The sequence below is a fragment of the Sorex fumeus genome, unplaced genomic scaffold (assembly GCF_029834395.1).
Source record: "Sorex fumeus unplaced genomic scaffold, SorFum_2.1 ptg000039l, whole genome shotgun sequence".
Lineage (NCBI taxonomy): Eukaryota > Metazoa > Chordata > Mammalia > Eulipotyphla > Soricidae > Sorex > Sorex fumeus.
In genome coordinates this window covers 29,320,029-29,337,960 of record NW_026606096.1, presented here as the reverse complement: position 1 = coordinate 29,337,960, position 17,932 = coordinate 29,320,029, and the positions used below count along the sequence as shown (strand labels likewise).

Below are 17,932 nucleotides of genomic sequence, written 5' to 3'. Positions count from 1 at the left end.
GTCAGAAAGTAATCACAGAAGACTTCCAAATAGCCCCCAAAGTCAGAATTAACAGTCCCACATTAACAACTATCACTTTGCTTTGCAAGCAGAGCTGTCACCCTCAAAAGAGAAAGTATCCCAAAGGTTGCTCGCCCCTCTGATTTTAGATAAAAATAACTTTCATTATACAGAAAGTAGCGAGTGAAAGGATTCTATGATCTCACTAAATGTCCATTATTTTGGGGTGCATGAATTTCCAGATTTAAATTGCCTATAAAATTTCTATTTTATATTTCATATATGATCTATTTTTTACTAATGTATGGCAAAATATATCCATGGGAAGCCATACAGCAATATTTAAAATTTTGATCTGTTATCTTACTATATGTATTTACCTATTATTATTTAAATAGTTCTCTGCCATTAGACAGTTGTGGGGAATTTTATTATAAAAATACAGTTGAATTATACAGTATTTTTGTATACAAACTAAACTACTGTTAAGTTCTAAATAAAAATCACATGAATATTTTAAAAATTAATGTAGATTGCTATAAAGATTCAACCTTTGTTCATCCTCACCAGTATCTTTAACCTAATAACTAATACTAAGCATTTTCACTGCTTCACTGCTTTTTATGTGAGCTAGTCCAGTACGCTACAATGCGTTGGCATTTTTTAAAAAAAATTTTATTAGTGAGACATCATGAGGCACAGTTGTAGACTTACAAATTTTTGTGCTTGAGTTTCAGTTAAAAATATGGAACTCTTCACAAATTTGCATGTCATCCTTGCGCAGGGGCCATGCTAATCTTCTCTGTGTCGTTCCAATTTTAGTATATGTGCTGCCGAAGCGAGCACAATGCGTTGGCATTTTAAAAAGAATTTCTGTTTACTAGTGAGGGTGAACCATTTTTAATTTTTATTTTGTATTTCATCATTTGTGAACTATCCACTCATCAACTTCATTCTTCGCTGTTCTTTCTTGGTATATGTCTTAAAAACTGATTTTATGCACCCAAATAAATACATTTCCTTCATGAAGTTTGGTTTTAATATCAGTTTACTGGATCTTCTCCATTCCAAGACTATAAATCTACTCACTCCATTATTTTCTAAGATCTTTACTTTCCCCTTTTATATTAATAATATCTACTCTAAATATCTTATCCATTTCTAATTTCTTTCATGCTATGATGTAAAATAAGGAAGTAAAGGCACACCTTAAACTGTTAACTAGTATCCTAACATAACACTACAATAAGACAGCCATTTTCTATGCCCCCTTTAAAAAGGGATTTACAATACTACCATTATCACATATCCTCATGGAATTTGCCTGTTTCTAGATGCTCTATTCTGTTCTGCTGAACTTCTGGTTCCTTGACTAGAACACATTGTTCTGATTACTGCAGCTTATGTTTCTGTATCTGATAAAGTCATCAAAACCTATTTACTTTACCTTTAATTTAGTTCTCTCAAATCTAGTTACTTGATTTCTCAGGCTATCACATCTAAGAAATAGAAAATTGGAGGAGGGAGGAGGGGCCCCCAAGGTAGACATACTAACACGGTAATGAGAAGCAAGAACCATAACTTCAGAGAAGAAACATAAAAAAGAAAGCGCAAAAGTGGAAAAACAATAGCAGTATGAAATGTTTAACTTAAGGTCAAATATGACTTAAGGTCAGACCAAGAATATTAATGATTTAAAAAGTCACACTTACTGAAGAGATTCCTTACTTCTCATTACTAACTAGCTCACTGTAAAGTAGCCCAAGAGACAAAGACAGATGTTAGTCAAAAGTCGTGCCTGAAGAGACATAGGGGGTAAGAGAGCGGGCGTGGCTGTGCTGACAGAGCTCAGAAGAGGCCCCTGCATCAGGGACAGTCAGAGGCAACAGCTCGAGTCTAAGGATGGTCGTGTGAGGTGACAACCTTCACAAGGACAGAAAGGTCAGGATGACAGGACCCAAGTGGCAGGAAAATAGGTCCAGTTGCACCGAGCAGAATTTCACTTTCTATTGAATGTGGAATCTGAAGGTGTGGGTGTGGGGGTGACATGACCCCACTGATACCTTGGAAGGATCATGGTGGCAGGGACGGCCAAGGCCTAGACAATCACGATGGTCTCTGCCGCTGACACTCAGACACCAACAGTTTTCAGATTTGTTTCTGTCGATGCCACCAAGCTAGCTGCCATTCACCGCTAACTGCGCATGCCTCCCCACCTCCCACAGAGCCGGTCTGTGTGTCTGTCAGTCACAGGCTATCTTCTCTGATGGGGAGGCCCCTGTTCCTTTGACTTGCTCTCACCGACTGAACAACTTGCTTCATGAGGACTTACTGCTCCCCTAATCTGGACCGGCTTGCCCTCCTTTGTGCTCCCAGATAGACCATCCACATTCCACTCACAACCCATTACTATGATACAAGTTTCCAAAATGTAATTCTGGTCTATTAAAAACCCCATCAAAAAAACCTACAGCTAACTAAGTTCTCAACTTCTGACTATAGCAAATTCCATTCAGGCAAGGACAGACAGTGAATTCCTGAAAAGAATTTAAAACTTGGGCTTGCAGAGGTAGTACACTGGGTTAGGTGGTTGCCTTGCATCTGGCTGACCTGGGTTCGATTCCCAGCAGCCAACATGGTTCCCTGAGCCTTGCCACACTTCCCTGAGTGTAGAGGCAGGAGTAAGCCGTGAGTACTCCTGGATGTAGCCTCCAAACAGAGAAATAAATAAGAATATAGCATAATGCCTGAAGGTTGCCTATAAATACAATGTCAGTCTAAATATGTTGAGAATAACTTTGATGTCTGGGACGAAGATGGAGTGAGAGCAGGTTCCTCGCTTTGCAAGGATTTAACAGAGAGTTCTCAGCTCGAGGTGGCACTGAGCCTCTCTAGCGCTTCAGAGAGCAGCGCACATGGCCACTGTAGGGGCAGGGATTCAGGTTTCATTGGGGACAAGGAGGGCAGAGAGAAACTCATGGGCTGTAGACCCAGGGCTTCCTGGTTTTAGATGAGGACAGCCACACTCCCCAATGCCACTTACTACGGTGTCGGGAACCCTAGCAGAGCCATAAGAAATGCATATAAATAAATCTCAAATAGAAAGAAGTAAAATTGTTGCTTTTTGCTGATGATCCCAAAGACTAGTAAAAACTATGGGGAAAAAATACAGTGAAGTGGCAGGGTATGTTGAATACAAAAATCTGCGACATTTTTATAGGCAAATAATTAGCAGAAAACAGAATCAGCTAAACAATCCTAATTACAACATCTATAGTACTGTAGCACTGTCATCCCATTGTTCATCGATTTGTTCAAGCGGGCACCAGTAACGTCTCCACTGTGAGACTTGTTGTTACTGTTTTTGGCCTATCGAATATGCCACGGGGAGCTCGCCATGCTCTGCCATGTGGGTGGGATTACAACATCATCAGAGTTAAATGTTTAGAATAAATTTAGCAAAAGATGTGAGAAATCTGTAATGAAAATTATAAGCTATTGTTGATAGAAATAAGAAACATAAAGAAGTGAAAAAGAAATTCCATGCTTATGGATTAGAAGAATAAATACCATTAAAGAGACGATGTTGCCTGTGGCAGAAAGTGGATTCAATGCAGTCCCTATCAAAATTCCAATGGCATTCCTTCCAGAAGAAAAAGAACAAAAAAATATCACGAGGGACCAGGGAGGTAGCTCAAAGAACTCATGACCACGCTTGGATTCAGTCCCCAGCACTGTGTGATCTGGTAAGTCTAGGGGCTGAGCTGCGCTCTCATCAGTAAACTAGGACTGGTCCCCTCTCCCACACCCCATTGAAACAAACAAAAATTGCACAATCCATTTGGCACTGCACAAGAAGTCAGTAGAGAATCCACAGTTACATGAGAGCTGACTAGCAAATCTGCAGACACACGAGACCTGAAGAGCAAATCTACAAACACCTACATAAATGGGTAAGAAATGAGAGCCCAGGAATACAGATGGCAACTAATTTGACAAAGGAACCAAGTATTTAAATTAAACAAGGAAAGCATCTTCAATAAACAGTGTCAGAGAGAGCTCGATGGGCTGAGAGCATTCTTTACAAGTAGGAGGCTTGGCTTCAAGGCTTGGCATCTCATGGTGCCCTGAGCACCACCAGGATTGACCCCTGGGCACCACACTCAAAAATAAAAAATATGAAAATTATTTAAAAAGTGGGTGATGAGAAAACTGGAGGGCCAGATGCAAAATAAATCAACAAATAGATAAAACTAGGGGCTGGAGAGATGCAACAGGTATTAAAGTGCTTGTGTTAGGTACCACTGAGTTTGGTGTCCCCACGCACCGCCAGAAATGATACCTGAGCAGAAGAGACAGTAGTAGCCTCAAAGCATTACAGGGTGTTACCCCAAACCTCTGTAAACCCCTCCCCACCCACACCCCAAAAAGAAACTAAACCACTACCTAATGCTGTACATAAAATCAGAGATATGTTTAGCACTGCATCCTTGAGTCTAACTGGCCTAGTATGGCTGGGAATATCTCTGAACTTCTAAAGACTGTAGGTTCCCCTGCACCCTGGTTCTACCACCTCCCCAATCCTGTCCTACCCCCAATCCCCTCCACAATGGAAAATGGGAGGATCTGAACAGATGCTTCTCCAAAGACAATACATGGATGGGTCCTAAAGTGTTCACCATCTCTCATTATGAAAATCAGAACAACTGTGATATGTCATCTTGCACCCTGACTCATACCCCGAGCATGAATAGCATCTAAAAGACAAGAAACTACAAATGTTGAAGATGTAGAGGAAGCTGGTGGGAATGCAAGTTAGTACACCCTTTATGGAAAGCATTAAGGATGACCTCCAAAAAAAATTAAGAAAAGAAATTCTATACAATTAAGTTCTCCTACTTCTGGTATAGACCTGAAAAATAAAGAAGCACAATTCTGAAGACATACATGCATTTCTTTGTTTATTCCAGCATTATGTGCTGGAGCAATAGCACAGCAGGTAAAGCATTTGCCTTGCAAGCGGCCAACATGACTGACCCGAGTTTGATTCCTCTGCCCCTCTTGGAGAGCCCGGCAAGCGAACAAGAGTATCTCACCGCATGGCAAAGCCTGGCAAGCTACCCATGAAGTATTCAATATGCCAAACACAGTAACAAGTCTCACATTGGAGATGTTACTGGGCCTGCTCGAGCAAATCGATGAACAACGGGAGGCCAGTGACAGTGACAGTGATTTCAGCATTATAATCTAGAAACAATCTAAGCCTCCCTCTTTTGATGAATGGGGAAAATGTGCAATATTAAATAAATGGAGCTCTACTCAACTATAAAGAAAGACGAGGGACTGGAGTGATAGTACAGAGGATAGGGCATTTGTCTTGCATGCATCTGACCCAGGTTTGATTCCTGACACTCCATAAGATCCCTGCAAATCCACCAGGAATGATTCCTGAGCACAACTGGGTATATGCCCCCTGACACTCCTCGTATACCTACCTGAAAAAAAAAAACAAAAGAAGAGAGAAAGAAAGAAAGAAAGGAATAAAGAGAAAGAAAGAAAAAGGAAAGAAAGAAGGAAGCAAATAAGCAAGCTATCATTGACAACAACATGGATGAACCAAGAGGGTATTCATGCTAAATGATAAAACACTGTATGATTTTACTCACACAGAGCATATACAGAAAACAAGAAAAGAATGAAATAAATCAATAATAAACTTTTTGACTCTAAGAATGGTTACCAGAAGGAAAGAGGACGTGCTAGGAGCAAAGGCGGGGGGGGGGGGGGGGGGTTGCGTGGAGGAGGTACGGAACAAGACAAAAAAAGGACACATGCTAATTCCCAAAGATGCACAATGGTAATCCATAGAATGCTATAATGAAATGTATTTCAATTAAAAAGAAAAAATCCTATTAACTAAATTATTTTAAAGTCACTTTTCAAACATAGTTTTATAAATTATAATCTAGTCCATCATGCATTTATTTTTTAATTTAAATGTCTTTTAATTTTGGCTTTTGGGCCACACCCGGTGGTGTTCAAGGCTTACTTCTGATGCTGAACTTAGGGATCACTCCTTACACTGCTTGCGGACCATAGAGGATGTCAGGGATAGAACCCAGGTTGATATATACAAGTAAGAACTGAAGCCACTGTACTGACACCTAATTTTTTTAAAAATAATACTAATCCTTGCCTTGAATTCAAATATCCTAGTTTTTCTTTTTTCCCCTGGATTTTATTCTTTTGTAATAGTATTTAAAAATTGAATACAATTATATGAAGAGAAGAAAATGAGTCAAACCAAATTTCAGCAGAAATAAAATGAGAACAAACTTTTATTTTAACCATGTTTGAAAAGTGACTTTAAAAAAATATGTAATGTGAGAAAAGGTCAATAGGATTTTAATTGGCAAAGGTAGAAAAAAAAAGAAAAAAATTACCAAGGAAAGATGACTAAAGAGGTCTGTTAGAATAAATGGGCAAAAGAAGAATAGTGTATATTTACTTGGGGGTCAGAAACTTTTTTTGGGGGAAAAACTGTGGTTGCCTGAAAATATTTTTTTTCTGGAGTGTGATATATGCAAATGCAGACATGCTTGTAAATTGATAACCCAGCTGTTTTCTAAAAATTAAAAACAACATAAAAGTTTAATGTGCTACAGGCTGTTTCTCTGATTACTCTCTCTTCGTATGGCTATTATTTCTATCGTTTAGTGCTTTTTTTATAGAGAGATTATTTTTATGATCACTTACTACCATATGTATTAACCATTCATTCTCAAATAAAACTTGCTCGAGAGGAATGGACCGTTTCCCAAAGAGGAGGTAAATACAAAACTTGGATGCAGACAAGTTGCCTCCATGGATGACTGTGCAAACATCACCTCCAAGCTGAGCTGAGTATACAGTTGTGAACAAAAATAAGACAAACGGCAGTTACTGAGTAGGAATCAGTCTGGTTTTATGAAGAGATGCACAAATCTATCCTGGAACCACTGTTGGCATCTGGGCAAGATTTAAATATCACAAGCATATTACCAATTTAGTACTAACAGAGGTACTGCAACTTCGAGGAAGAAGAAGAGTCTGAGGAAAAGATGATGCGTCAGGGAGAAGGGGTTGGGAAGGAAATGAGATGGCAGGAATCGGGCAAGGAGACCTGGAGAGGTGGTCCTGGCCCAGAGGAGTGTTTTCCTGTCTCCTGACTGCCTTTCCTGCACTGGCTAGTGCGGAGGAAACTGGTTCTGAAGAGAAAAGGCTGACCCCAGCAGCCTCTCTGGGACAGGGCCCTACTCCTAGCACTGCTGACTCATGGGAGAGGTTTTTCCAGTTTCTTCTGCGTGCTCCATTCTGGTCTGAAATTTGACTTTCCTGCCCTCTCTCTCTCTTTCTCTCCCTCCTTCTTTGTCTCACTTAAGCATCTTGAACAAAGAGAATGTTAATTGAGTTCAAGAATAAATAATGAATTTAAAAATTAAGTGTTCCAATTCATTAGCCCCTTATTTACTTAACTGTCACACTGCCACTGTCCTCCCATTGCTCATCGATTTGCTCGAGCGGGCCCAGTCACGTCTCCATTGTGAGACTTGTTGCTGTGTTTGGCATATTGAATACGTCACGGGTAGGTAGCTTGCCAGGCTTTGCCGTGGGGGCGAGATACTCTCGGTAGCTTGCCGGGCTGGAAGAATCGAACCCGGGTCAGCCTGGCTGACAGTGCGTAAGGCAAATGCCCTACCACTGTGCTATTGCTCCAGCCCAAATCACATGCTCCCTCCCTCCCCCTCCCTCTGTCTTTCTCTCTCTCTCCCTCTCCCCCTTCTCCTTTACTTGGGGACCACACCTGGCAGTGCTCAGGAGCTCTATACCCAGCAAGCAGGGGCTCAGATGAGAAGGCAGGAACCGGGCAACCAGGTCTCCTTGCCCGATAGAAAAACAGTGCAGCGACAGCAGGGTGGCTCTCTGCCCACATGCGCAGCAGGCCCAGTAGCCCTGGTGCTGTCTCCCAGTGCTCCTCTCTTTCTCTCTCTGTACATGGACGAACACATGCACACATACATTTTTCTCTCCTACATGCACTCTCCTGTCAGGAATGGAAAAAATCATCATGGAAAAGAAATACTTAGTGAACATTTGTGCATCCATCACTGTTAGGTATTTCCATAAACACCTCCCCTTTGCTATCTCTCAGACCTTCAAAATCTCGCCGTTCTACCTAATGTGCGCAGATTTACTCAAGCCGATCTCCACACTGACCCGCTCCCTCAAGTGGACTAGACAAGCAGGACTGCCTCAGATAAGCAGGGCTGTTTATTCTTTTTGTCCTGTGTTCTCTCTGCATTCTGTATTTCGCTCCTTTCCTCTCCTCTTAAAGCTCTGTAGTCTATATCATGCTGTCTTTCCTGAATGTTTCATATTCCTCCCCCCTTCACTATTTTTCCAATTAATACAGAAATATCTACCCTTCAAACATTAAAAAAAAATCTCCTGAAGTGACTGCGAGTGGGTATGGGATTACTTTTTGTGGGGAAAGAAAAATGTTAGAAAATTAGATGATTCTTGCATAACACTACGAATGTACTAAAGCCATAAGCTTTATTTGTTTTTTCTTTTTTTCAGTTTCAGTAATTAAAAAATTTAAATTTATTTTTATAAAGTTGTCCATGATGATTTATTACATTCCTTATTCCAACAAAAATCCCACAACATTACACCTTCCTACCATCACTATTTACAGTTTTCCCAAGCACCACTCAATCTTGTCCCAATAGCAGACCCTACATGATTTACTTTGTATTGCTTGTTATGATTAATTCACTACAAATGATCAAAAAAGATTTCTTTAGAAGAAAGTGTATTAAGATTGTTGTATCTCACCCTGGAGCCATTAAGCCCTTGCATAAGGGATTACTAACATATTGCTACAGGTTAAGCCTTGTGTGTTAATATTTTCTTAATTGAGATTGCCTTCTATTTTACATCTCATCCAATGTCGTGTGATCCTCCTGGTATATCAGTGGTGTAGAGTACAGTGTCATAGTGTGAACTTTAAATGGGTGAACTGCATATGTGAACTAGTAGTCAAGAAGTTCTCCCTTCAACTGTTTCCCTCCTTGAGGTGTTTATGCTTTAATCTCTCCCATTCATAGCTTAGTTCTCTTCCTTCTATTTTACTTTCTCTAAAATCACCAACTGCTCCCAGAAAGAAACTGGCATTTTCAATTCTTGTATATTCAATCTTCTTCCAGATAGGTTCTAGAGCACACATGCAATTATACCCATCTCCAATATTCACTCATTGTCTTGTAATAGAGCCAAGATTGAGTTTTTATGGCACTGCAGGTCTGTCGAGGTCTGGCTCCTGTCTGTCTCTTACCTTATCATCTGCAGCTCATTCTACATCATCTATTCTCCACCCATGCTCTCTCACACTGATATGCAGGAAACCTGGGTAATATTTACTGGGTAGATATCCTTGGCTCCTGACTCAACTCAATGTTCTTAATCATCCTTCAGTCTACAGTTCTAGTCTCTCATTTCCCGGAACAACTGTCTGGACTTTGACAATCTGGACCCTGGCAATTTGGATTTGGTGCCAACAGAAGTGGGTGGTATGAGGGTGGGTGGGTGAGTGTGTGTTTGTGAATGCACTTGTGCACACACACATACACACGACTCTATCTTGAATCATTACAGTGCATTGTTATTTGCTTATATATATCTGCAATTCCCCCACTAAACAATGATCTCTAGCTGATGAGGGCAGGGACTTGCCTTCAACTCTTTAACCTTATTACATAATCTGGGGTTGTTTGAAGAAGTGAATAAATGAATGAGCTATGCTTGCTTTCTGTCTCTCCAAAGTGAACTCTGCATGTGTCTTCTAGAAAATGATTTCTAAGAACTTTTCTACTGCTAACCTTTTGGGATTCTTTCTCAGATGATAGCAGCAATTCGTGTTCTTTTTATAGCAGTTCTCTAACCCAGAGGTTAACAGTGAACGATACAAGGGAAAGAACACTTGCTGAGTATTTAGGATCGGGCTGGCATAATGCCAGCACTTTACATGCAATACAGCTCATCTAACCCTCAGTGGGTTAGCCCGATCTTACCAATTTGACAAATGAGGGAACAGTCTTAGCAAGCTGCAAGTGACACAACTATCAGGCACCAGGGCCACTGATCAAATCTCCATTTATTATGTTATGGGGGTACATTTTATTGACTCCATTATGTTACACAATTTAGCGCTGTGCTATGAATGGTGAAAACAAAGAATTGTATTTGCCTAATAAATACTCGGGAAGCATTGTGACTTAATCATGGGATTTATATGAACAGTGTCAAGGAAGCAACGTATTTTCTTTTCCAGAACATGGAGCCATGCTTAGAAAATAACAGTTCATATTTTTGTTGTTGCTGTTTGTTTGTTTTTGTCTGGTGACGCTCAGGGATTACTCCTAGCTCTGCACTCAGGAATTACTCCTGGCAGTGCTCAGGGGACCGTATGGGATGCCGGGAATAGAACCCAGGTCAGCTGCATGCGAGGCAAATACCCTACCCACTGTACTATTACTATCCCTTTGACCCCAAGGTTTGTATTTTTACCTTTTTTAATGAATGCTAAATCAGATATATAATGCTTGACACAATATATTTATTGTATGGTATATATGTTTATACAACATAGTTAGGGCATGATGACAGAAAACTCTTCAGCTGAAGTTTAATCTGCTTAGAGTGAACAAATCGGAATAGTGAGTCTAGAAAAAGAAAAGCTGAACCAGAGCAACAGTACAACAGTCAGGGCATTTGTCTTGCATGCAGCCAGCCTGGGTTCTAACCCCAGCACCTCATATAGTCCCTGAGCCTACCAGGAGTGACCCTTAGTTTAAACTCAGTAGTAAGCCCAGAGAATCACCCTTTGTGGTGTCCAAGTAAAACAAAAACAAAAATAAAGTGGAAAAAATTGTACTTTTTTATGCATATATGTGATTTGAGAAGCACAGTAGCACTGTTCAGGGTACTCCTCCAGAATGGATGCTTGGGGAAACCATGCAGTGCTGGGCACTGAATCTGGTGCTCCTAATGCATACAATATCTGTAACCCTAAAAAGCTATCTCCCAGGCCCTACGATGAAAATCTGAAACAGTCACCAAATCATGGGAAAAAAAAAAACCCAACATATTTGGTTTAGTGATTCCTTCAAAATGTTAGCCATGGAATTCACCAATTCCACGTCTTGAGTTTATAGCCACAAAAATTTAAGGCAAGAATATAAACGTATTCAAATAGACAATGGATGGAAACAATTGACAGCATCCATCGGTAGATGGAAAAAGAAAATATGGTATACACATACAGTGGAAACTTCGAAAGGAAGGAAACTCTGAAACAGGCTGCTACATGCACAGACATTATAGACAGAATGCTGATAAGTAGGATTAGTTTATATGAGGAACCCAGGGTGGTCAACTTCCAAGAGACAAAAAGTAGATTGGGAGCAGTCAAAGGTTGAGGGTGGTGGGGATGAGGAGCACGGAAAATGCACAGGCTTGCCACGCAGGAAGATGAAAACCCTGGGATGGAACTGGCGATGCTGCTGCACAAATGCATGATGTGAATGTCCTTGCCAGCAGTATATACTCACAAATATTTAAAATGGCAAGTTTCATGTTATATTTATTTTCCACACAAAAAAAATTATTTGAAGAAAATTCTAATATGGAGGATGGGGAGAGCACAGCAGGTAAAGTGCCAAGCTAGGTGCAATTCCTGGCACCACATACGACCCTCTGAGCCCCACCAGGAGTGATCACAGAGCCAGGAGTAAGCCCTGAGCACCACTGAGTGTGGCCCAAAAACAAAAGAAGAAAAAAAGAAATGTCATGTGTAAGGTAAAGTGAAAGAAAAAATAAATTTACTTTCTATACACCGATTTGGATATTTGAGGAAAAACACTTTACTGCAAGACCACTTCTTGTCCCAAGACACATATCCAGTCCAGTATCCTCTACGTCATGCCCAAAGTACACAGGATGTTCACTTATAAAGATAAACTGGAGCATGGATTCATGAGGACAAAATCCCAACTTTTTCTACCCTTGAGGATCCGCCTAACTCCCAACCATTCCCAACAATTCTCAAAGGGACTTTTCTCTCTGGATCACTAGAGAGTGCCCCTCACCACACACTTATCTGAACTGCATATTATAGGACCAAGTATTCTATGCAGTTAACAAACCTTTACAGTTCACCATCTGAAAACATGCCCTTTATTCGGGGTCAGAAAAATATGATAACCAGACAAGAACATTTCTGTAATTCTACTGTCCAATATGGTAGCCAGTAGTCACTTATGGCTATTTATAATTTCATTCACTAAAGTGAACTAAAATTAAGCATTCAGTTGCTCATCCATACAAGTCATCTTATAAATGCATAGCAGAACTGTTACTAGTTGCTACTGAATTGAATGGTAGAATGAACATTTCCATCACTTAAGAATAGTCTATAGGACAGTTCTCTTTTAGGTTATAGCTCTGTGGAAATGCTGGTAATTACTATTAGGAAAACTGAATGAATAAAAATAGTGGCACACTTGGTGATGAATTATGAATACTTAATAGAATGAAGTTATACTCTTAAAAATAAAGTAAATGAGCCTATAAGAGTTTAATATAACAATAACACAAAGGATTGCTTGTATTATCATTTGCATACTTGCTCTAATCACAATTTTATATACAGATTCATATATATTCACTCTCAGGCAAGCAACTGTTGTTTTAATAAAATAAAATGCACCCTAAGAGGAACATTTTCAAAGAACTTAAAAATTGGAAAAGCTCTTAAAAATTTACCTAATCAAGCTCTAAACTAAGCCGAGAAGCAACAATTCAATATCTGTATAATTTAAGGGAAATATACATCAGTACACAGTGCTACTGTTGTGTACTAATTTTTATCTAGCAAACAAGTCAGATGATAATATAATATATATATACACATATATATGTAATTTATTTTTCTTCCCATTGTTATTATTATTGCTTGGGGGCATACCTTCGCAGTACAGAGTCAGGAGTACTAGGTGCATGTGAGATTCATTATCTTACCTCTCTTAGCACAGGGTCAGTGATGGAATTCAGACTGACCGCTCCTTCGTAGGTCAGGTAGTAGAACACATTGAGAGATCGAACTGCCTCTGGTCCTTGCTGCTTATAGCCAAAAATTAGATCAATCCATTGGTGAAGCTGGCAAGAAACAAATTCACTCTCCAGGGCCTGAAAGAAAGGTAGCGATCATATTATTAGGCTGAATTTTAGTTTCTTAATAAAGAGAAAAATTCAGAACAAGTGGTAAAATTTGAGACCAATTTTACTATAAACAGATTTATTCTGGTACATTTTCCACTGGATCCCGGTCTCCTTTGTTTATAACTGGAGACTCTCTGGTCCTGGTCACATTGTCTTGTCCCAGACTGTTCATTTTGGTCTCATTCTACTACACAGCAAGCACTGCGTGGGCCAGAGCTAGGCCCGTCTCGGTCATGTCTGCTAAGTCAAGCCTTACAGGTAATCAATTTATCTTTCAAAGAAAGGAGCTCACACAACATAAGGGGTACTTTGGGAAAGAAAATGAGAACTCATTCATTTACTACCCATGTGAAATATAGTTTTTCTAGAATTAAAACATTCTTCTTGCCTTATATAACAATGACAACCAAATTATTTTGCTATTTCAATTTTTTAAGCTAGTAGGTGACATATTAGTACTGAGATATTTATAATTACTATCTAAGGCATTAACAGCAAATTTTGAAATCAAATATTTGATGTTATTAGCATAATGGTGTCCAATAAATGATAGACAAGCTTAATAAAGTATTCAGTGAAAATGCTCAGCAATATGTCATTACATTTCTAGTTCCTATCATTTCACCGGGCTGGAGCAATAGCACAGCAGGTAAGGTGTTTGCCTTGCAAGTGGCCAATATGGCCGACCCGAGTTCAATTCCTCCGCCCCTCTTGGAAAGTCCGGCAAGCTACCCAGAGTATCTCACCCGCACAGCAAAGCCTGGCAAGCTACCCGTGAAGTATTCAATATGCCAAACACAGTAACAACAAGTCTCACGATGGAGATGTTACTGGGCCTGCTCGAGCAAACTGATGAATAACGGGAGGACAGTGACTATGATCATTACACCTAAACCACAATGAATACCAATAAATATTGCTGAGTGGAATAAAAACATGGACTTATTCTTTATGCATGCTTATATTATTGAATACTATTCAAAATTATTCCAACATAAAAGATTAGTATTATGTGCTACTTTATCCATTAATAATGTAGTTCAAATTACAGGGCTCTCAAACTGAAACTTAATTTCAAGTTATATCAGATAAAACATTTTAAAAATTCTTATTTTTAGGGGGCTGGGAGGATATAGCTCAAGAGTCAAGGGCACATGTCTGAGGACTTAAGTTCCGTTCATGGTACCTATGCATCTGGGCACTGCTGGATGTAGCCCTGGCAGTCTTAAAGCACCCTCAGGGAGGCCCCGGAAGACCCCCAACACTGTTCAGCATAAAACCACCCAGATCACTGGGCAAGTGCAGAACCACTAGGTCCACTTTGTACCGGAAGTAGGCTCCTGAGCACTGTTTAGAGGTCTCTTCACCAGAAAATTAAAGTAAATATATTACTTGCTCTTAAAGTAGTAAGAATATGAATGCATGCATACAGAATAAAATCCACTGCTATTAAAGCAAAATGGATCAAGTTCTATAGAAAGAAACTAATAAAAGTAAATCATCATGTGATAAAAGACATTCTGATTATTCTACAGGTACAATTTATGTAAATATAGGCTTTATTAAAATCAGTCCTGATGACTAAGAAAGATATTTATGACTAAATATAATATATTTATTTTAACCAATAAAAGTTAATGTGGATTCACAGTCAATATTAAAAAATGTAAACATGATTTGTTAAAAATAAATCTCATATTCCAAAGTATACTAAAATGTTACGTGCCTATATATCTAGCTAGTTTCTACTGTGAAAGTTACTGTTAAGACATCTTTTTAAAAAGTTCATGTATTTAGTAATTAGGCAGACTGTGAGAAAACCAAGCTCTTATTTTATCTAAAATAAGAGGGCTGAGCCATAATATGTTTAAGGACAGTCCTATTTTAAATGTATGGATTTAAAATGAATCCTGGCATCCAGGAACTAATAGTGCAAAAATGATACTTCTGTTTCATTAACTTGGGCCTTGTGTGGGTGTGTGTGCTGGGGAGGGCCATGTTTAAAGTGACACATAAAAATAGCAATTGTCTTAATTTGTGTGTGGTGTACTCCACACAAAAGCCCTAAATATGTTCAAATTAGAGCAAGCTGCTTGATTGTCACTGCAGTCTCATGTCACATTAATGCATGACAAACATTAAACCATACACTTAAATGGCAATTTATATCATTTAAATGTTTACTGCCAAACCAGCTCATCACTCATTTAAATGTGACTTTCTGACAGCTAATTTCAGTTAATTTTCTCCAATTCACTTAATTAGAACTTTCAATCAGGGAAGGACCTATACGTATCTTGGAGCTTACATCCTTTTTAGTTGTTCAAAATCTGAGTTAATAAACTGCTGAAAAGCTCCCTATAATAGATTAGCATATGATATCTATGAGTATACAATGAAATGTGATTCTATGTGCTTTGGGGAAGAACCGACACTTATTTATGTAAATAATACTCTCGCCAGTAGTTTAAATAAAAAAACATTTGGTTTATATACAAACACTATTGAAACAATAAAAAAAAAAACCCTGCATCCAAGCTAATTAAAAATTAATGACTTCAAAATTGTTTAATAAGATAAAACAGTCAGGAGTCTCCTGAGTGTCCCTGGTGTTGTGATTTGAGACTATAAAATTTTAGAAGGCTCAGCAAATGATAAAGCACAAATGAATTTTCTCAATATCAAGGCTTGAAAAACTAGGGCAATTTTATTTTATGTGTCAGCAAAGAACTGTGATTTTGCTTAATGCTGATTACTTCTTGATGTAGATCCAAAATGATGACGTTGGTGAGATTTAGAGGCTAAAATCTTTACATGTTCACAGCCACATCAGAATGTAAAGCAAAAACCCTGAAATGACAGGTACCACACTCACGACAAACATGGAGCTGATGCTAGGTTCAGCCCTACCCTGACAGCGTCACACTGGTCAATCCTTACGGGATATAGGGAATTACTAGAAAAATCTTTTACAAGGCCTAGTAAGTAAATTTTGATAAACATGTCCTTTTCAGGAATACGTACAATAAGTTTTAAGAACTATACTAAAATACTCCTAACAGCTTCAAGTATTTCTAGTGATACTTTAAAGCTTTAAAAGGGAACTAAAGAGAACAGCTGCTATGGATAGAAGAGAATTCCAAAGAAAATTCCAAAATTCTAAAATAATTGGAGTAGAAAGTCAGTTCAAGACTTCAGCATCTTTTTCTACCATAAGGAAAAACTGTCCAACCCAGAGTATGTAATAATAAACAAATGCACATGGTAAAGTCTAGAAGGAAAGGCAGAAGGAAATTGTTGAGGGAAAACAACTACAAACAGGAAATAATTCAACACGGTGTACCCTGGGAGTATATTTTATAACTTCTGCTTTTGACACTAAAAACATAAATCACAAAAAAGTATTTAAAATTCTTCGAATCACTTCTCAACATGTTAGGACTTAAAAAATGCAGTATATAAAATACTTTTTTATATCCGCGTTTGGAGACACAAACACAAAATAAAAAACATGCCAGTGAGATATTAAACATTTGGGATCTTTCAAAGCCTTTCGGACAGACAGTCCTCATTAGGCCTGGAGTTAAATACGGTTTGCGGCGAGGGGATAGTAACACTCTTCCAGGCTGCTCTCAAACCCAACCAATCAATTGTTAGTACTCCCCAAGCAGGATGGATACATCATCTACGTCCAATGTGTACTTTCAGTAAAATTTGTAAAAAATAAAATCCACTAAAACGTCCAACACAATACAATAATGTTCATCTCATATGAGCTATTATAAAATAAATCAGTGACTAATGTCCTATTGTTAAGAATCAAATAAGACTATGAAAAGACAATCATGTGAAGCCTCACACAATTGTCAATCCAATCCAGCGGGACTCATATTAGTCTTGACAAACTGTCTTGGGGCTGATATCTGTTTTTTTTAATTAGATCTATTAAGCAGAGATGAAAACACTTGTGATATGCTAAAAAGTACAGCATACAGATGTCAAATACAAACATATGAGTAACTTTCATTTGTTTGGTATACACACTGAATATCAACAAATAAAAGCTTTAATACAACAGTAATAGCAATTCATTCATAAACAACTCATTTGCATAACCCTGTGTCAGAAATAATTGTAAAATATATGAATGTGCCTAACAATAAATCTACTTGAAAGAATAAACTATGTTTTCTGAAACCAACCTATTAAGGGAACGAATTATCTGATTAAAAAATATATAAAACTGCTATTTTGTAAGGTAGAGTCAAATGAAGAGATTCAGAAAGTGTATGCTTTTTTCAAGAAATTCTAGGCTTTTTTGAGGATAAAATTCTAAGATGAAAGGCAATCACCATGCAAGTATTTAATGCTTTGGACATACTCTAGCAATTTCCTCTCATTTTTACATAAAAACTCAAATTTTCTCTAAGATAGAAACTAGACAAAATCAAGAAAACAAACTTCAATTAAGAAAAAAAATTATTAGATTTTTTTTTTAACCTCAAGACCATGAAACCTTTTTTTGTATGTCATTTTCACTACCAGATTAATGGGAATATTTATTTACACTTTAGCTAAATATTCTTAAGTCATACCGTTTTAAAAAATCACT

The 17,932-nt window shown here is 38.4% G+C and overlaps 1 protein-coding gene and 1 non-coding gene across 3 annotated transcripts in view; both read right to left on the bottom strand.

Annotated features, from left to right (window-relative positions):
• LRBA (LPS responsive beige-like anchor protein) overlaps positions 1-17,932 on the bottom strand; it is a 600,455-nt gene that overhangs the window by 68,424 nt on the left and 514,099 nt on the right. For both annotated transcript variants that reach the window (XM_056119139.1, XM_056119141.1), the window contains exon 47: positions 13,120-13,287. In XM_056119139.1, coding sequence (XP_055975114.1) covers positions 13,120-13,287 — 168 coding nt within the window. The remainder of the gene's footprint in view (positions 1-13,119; positions 13,288-17,932) is intronic.
• On the bottom strand, positions 740-846 carry LOC130028477 (U6 spliceosomal RNA). Its single transcript, XR_008793203.1, has one exon. It is a non-coding gene; the product is annotated as a U6 spliceosomal RNA (small nuclear RNA).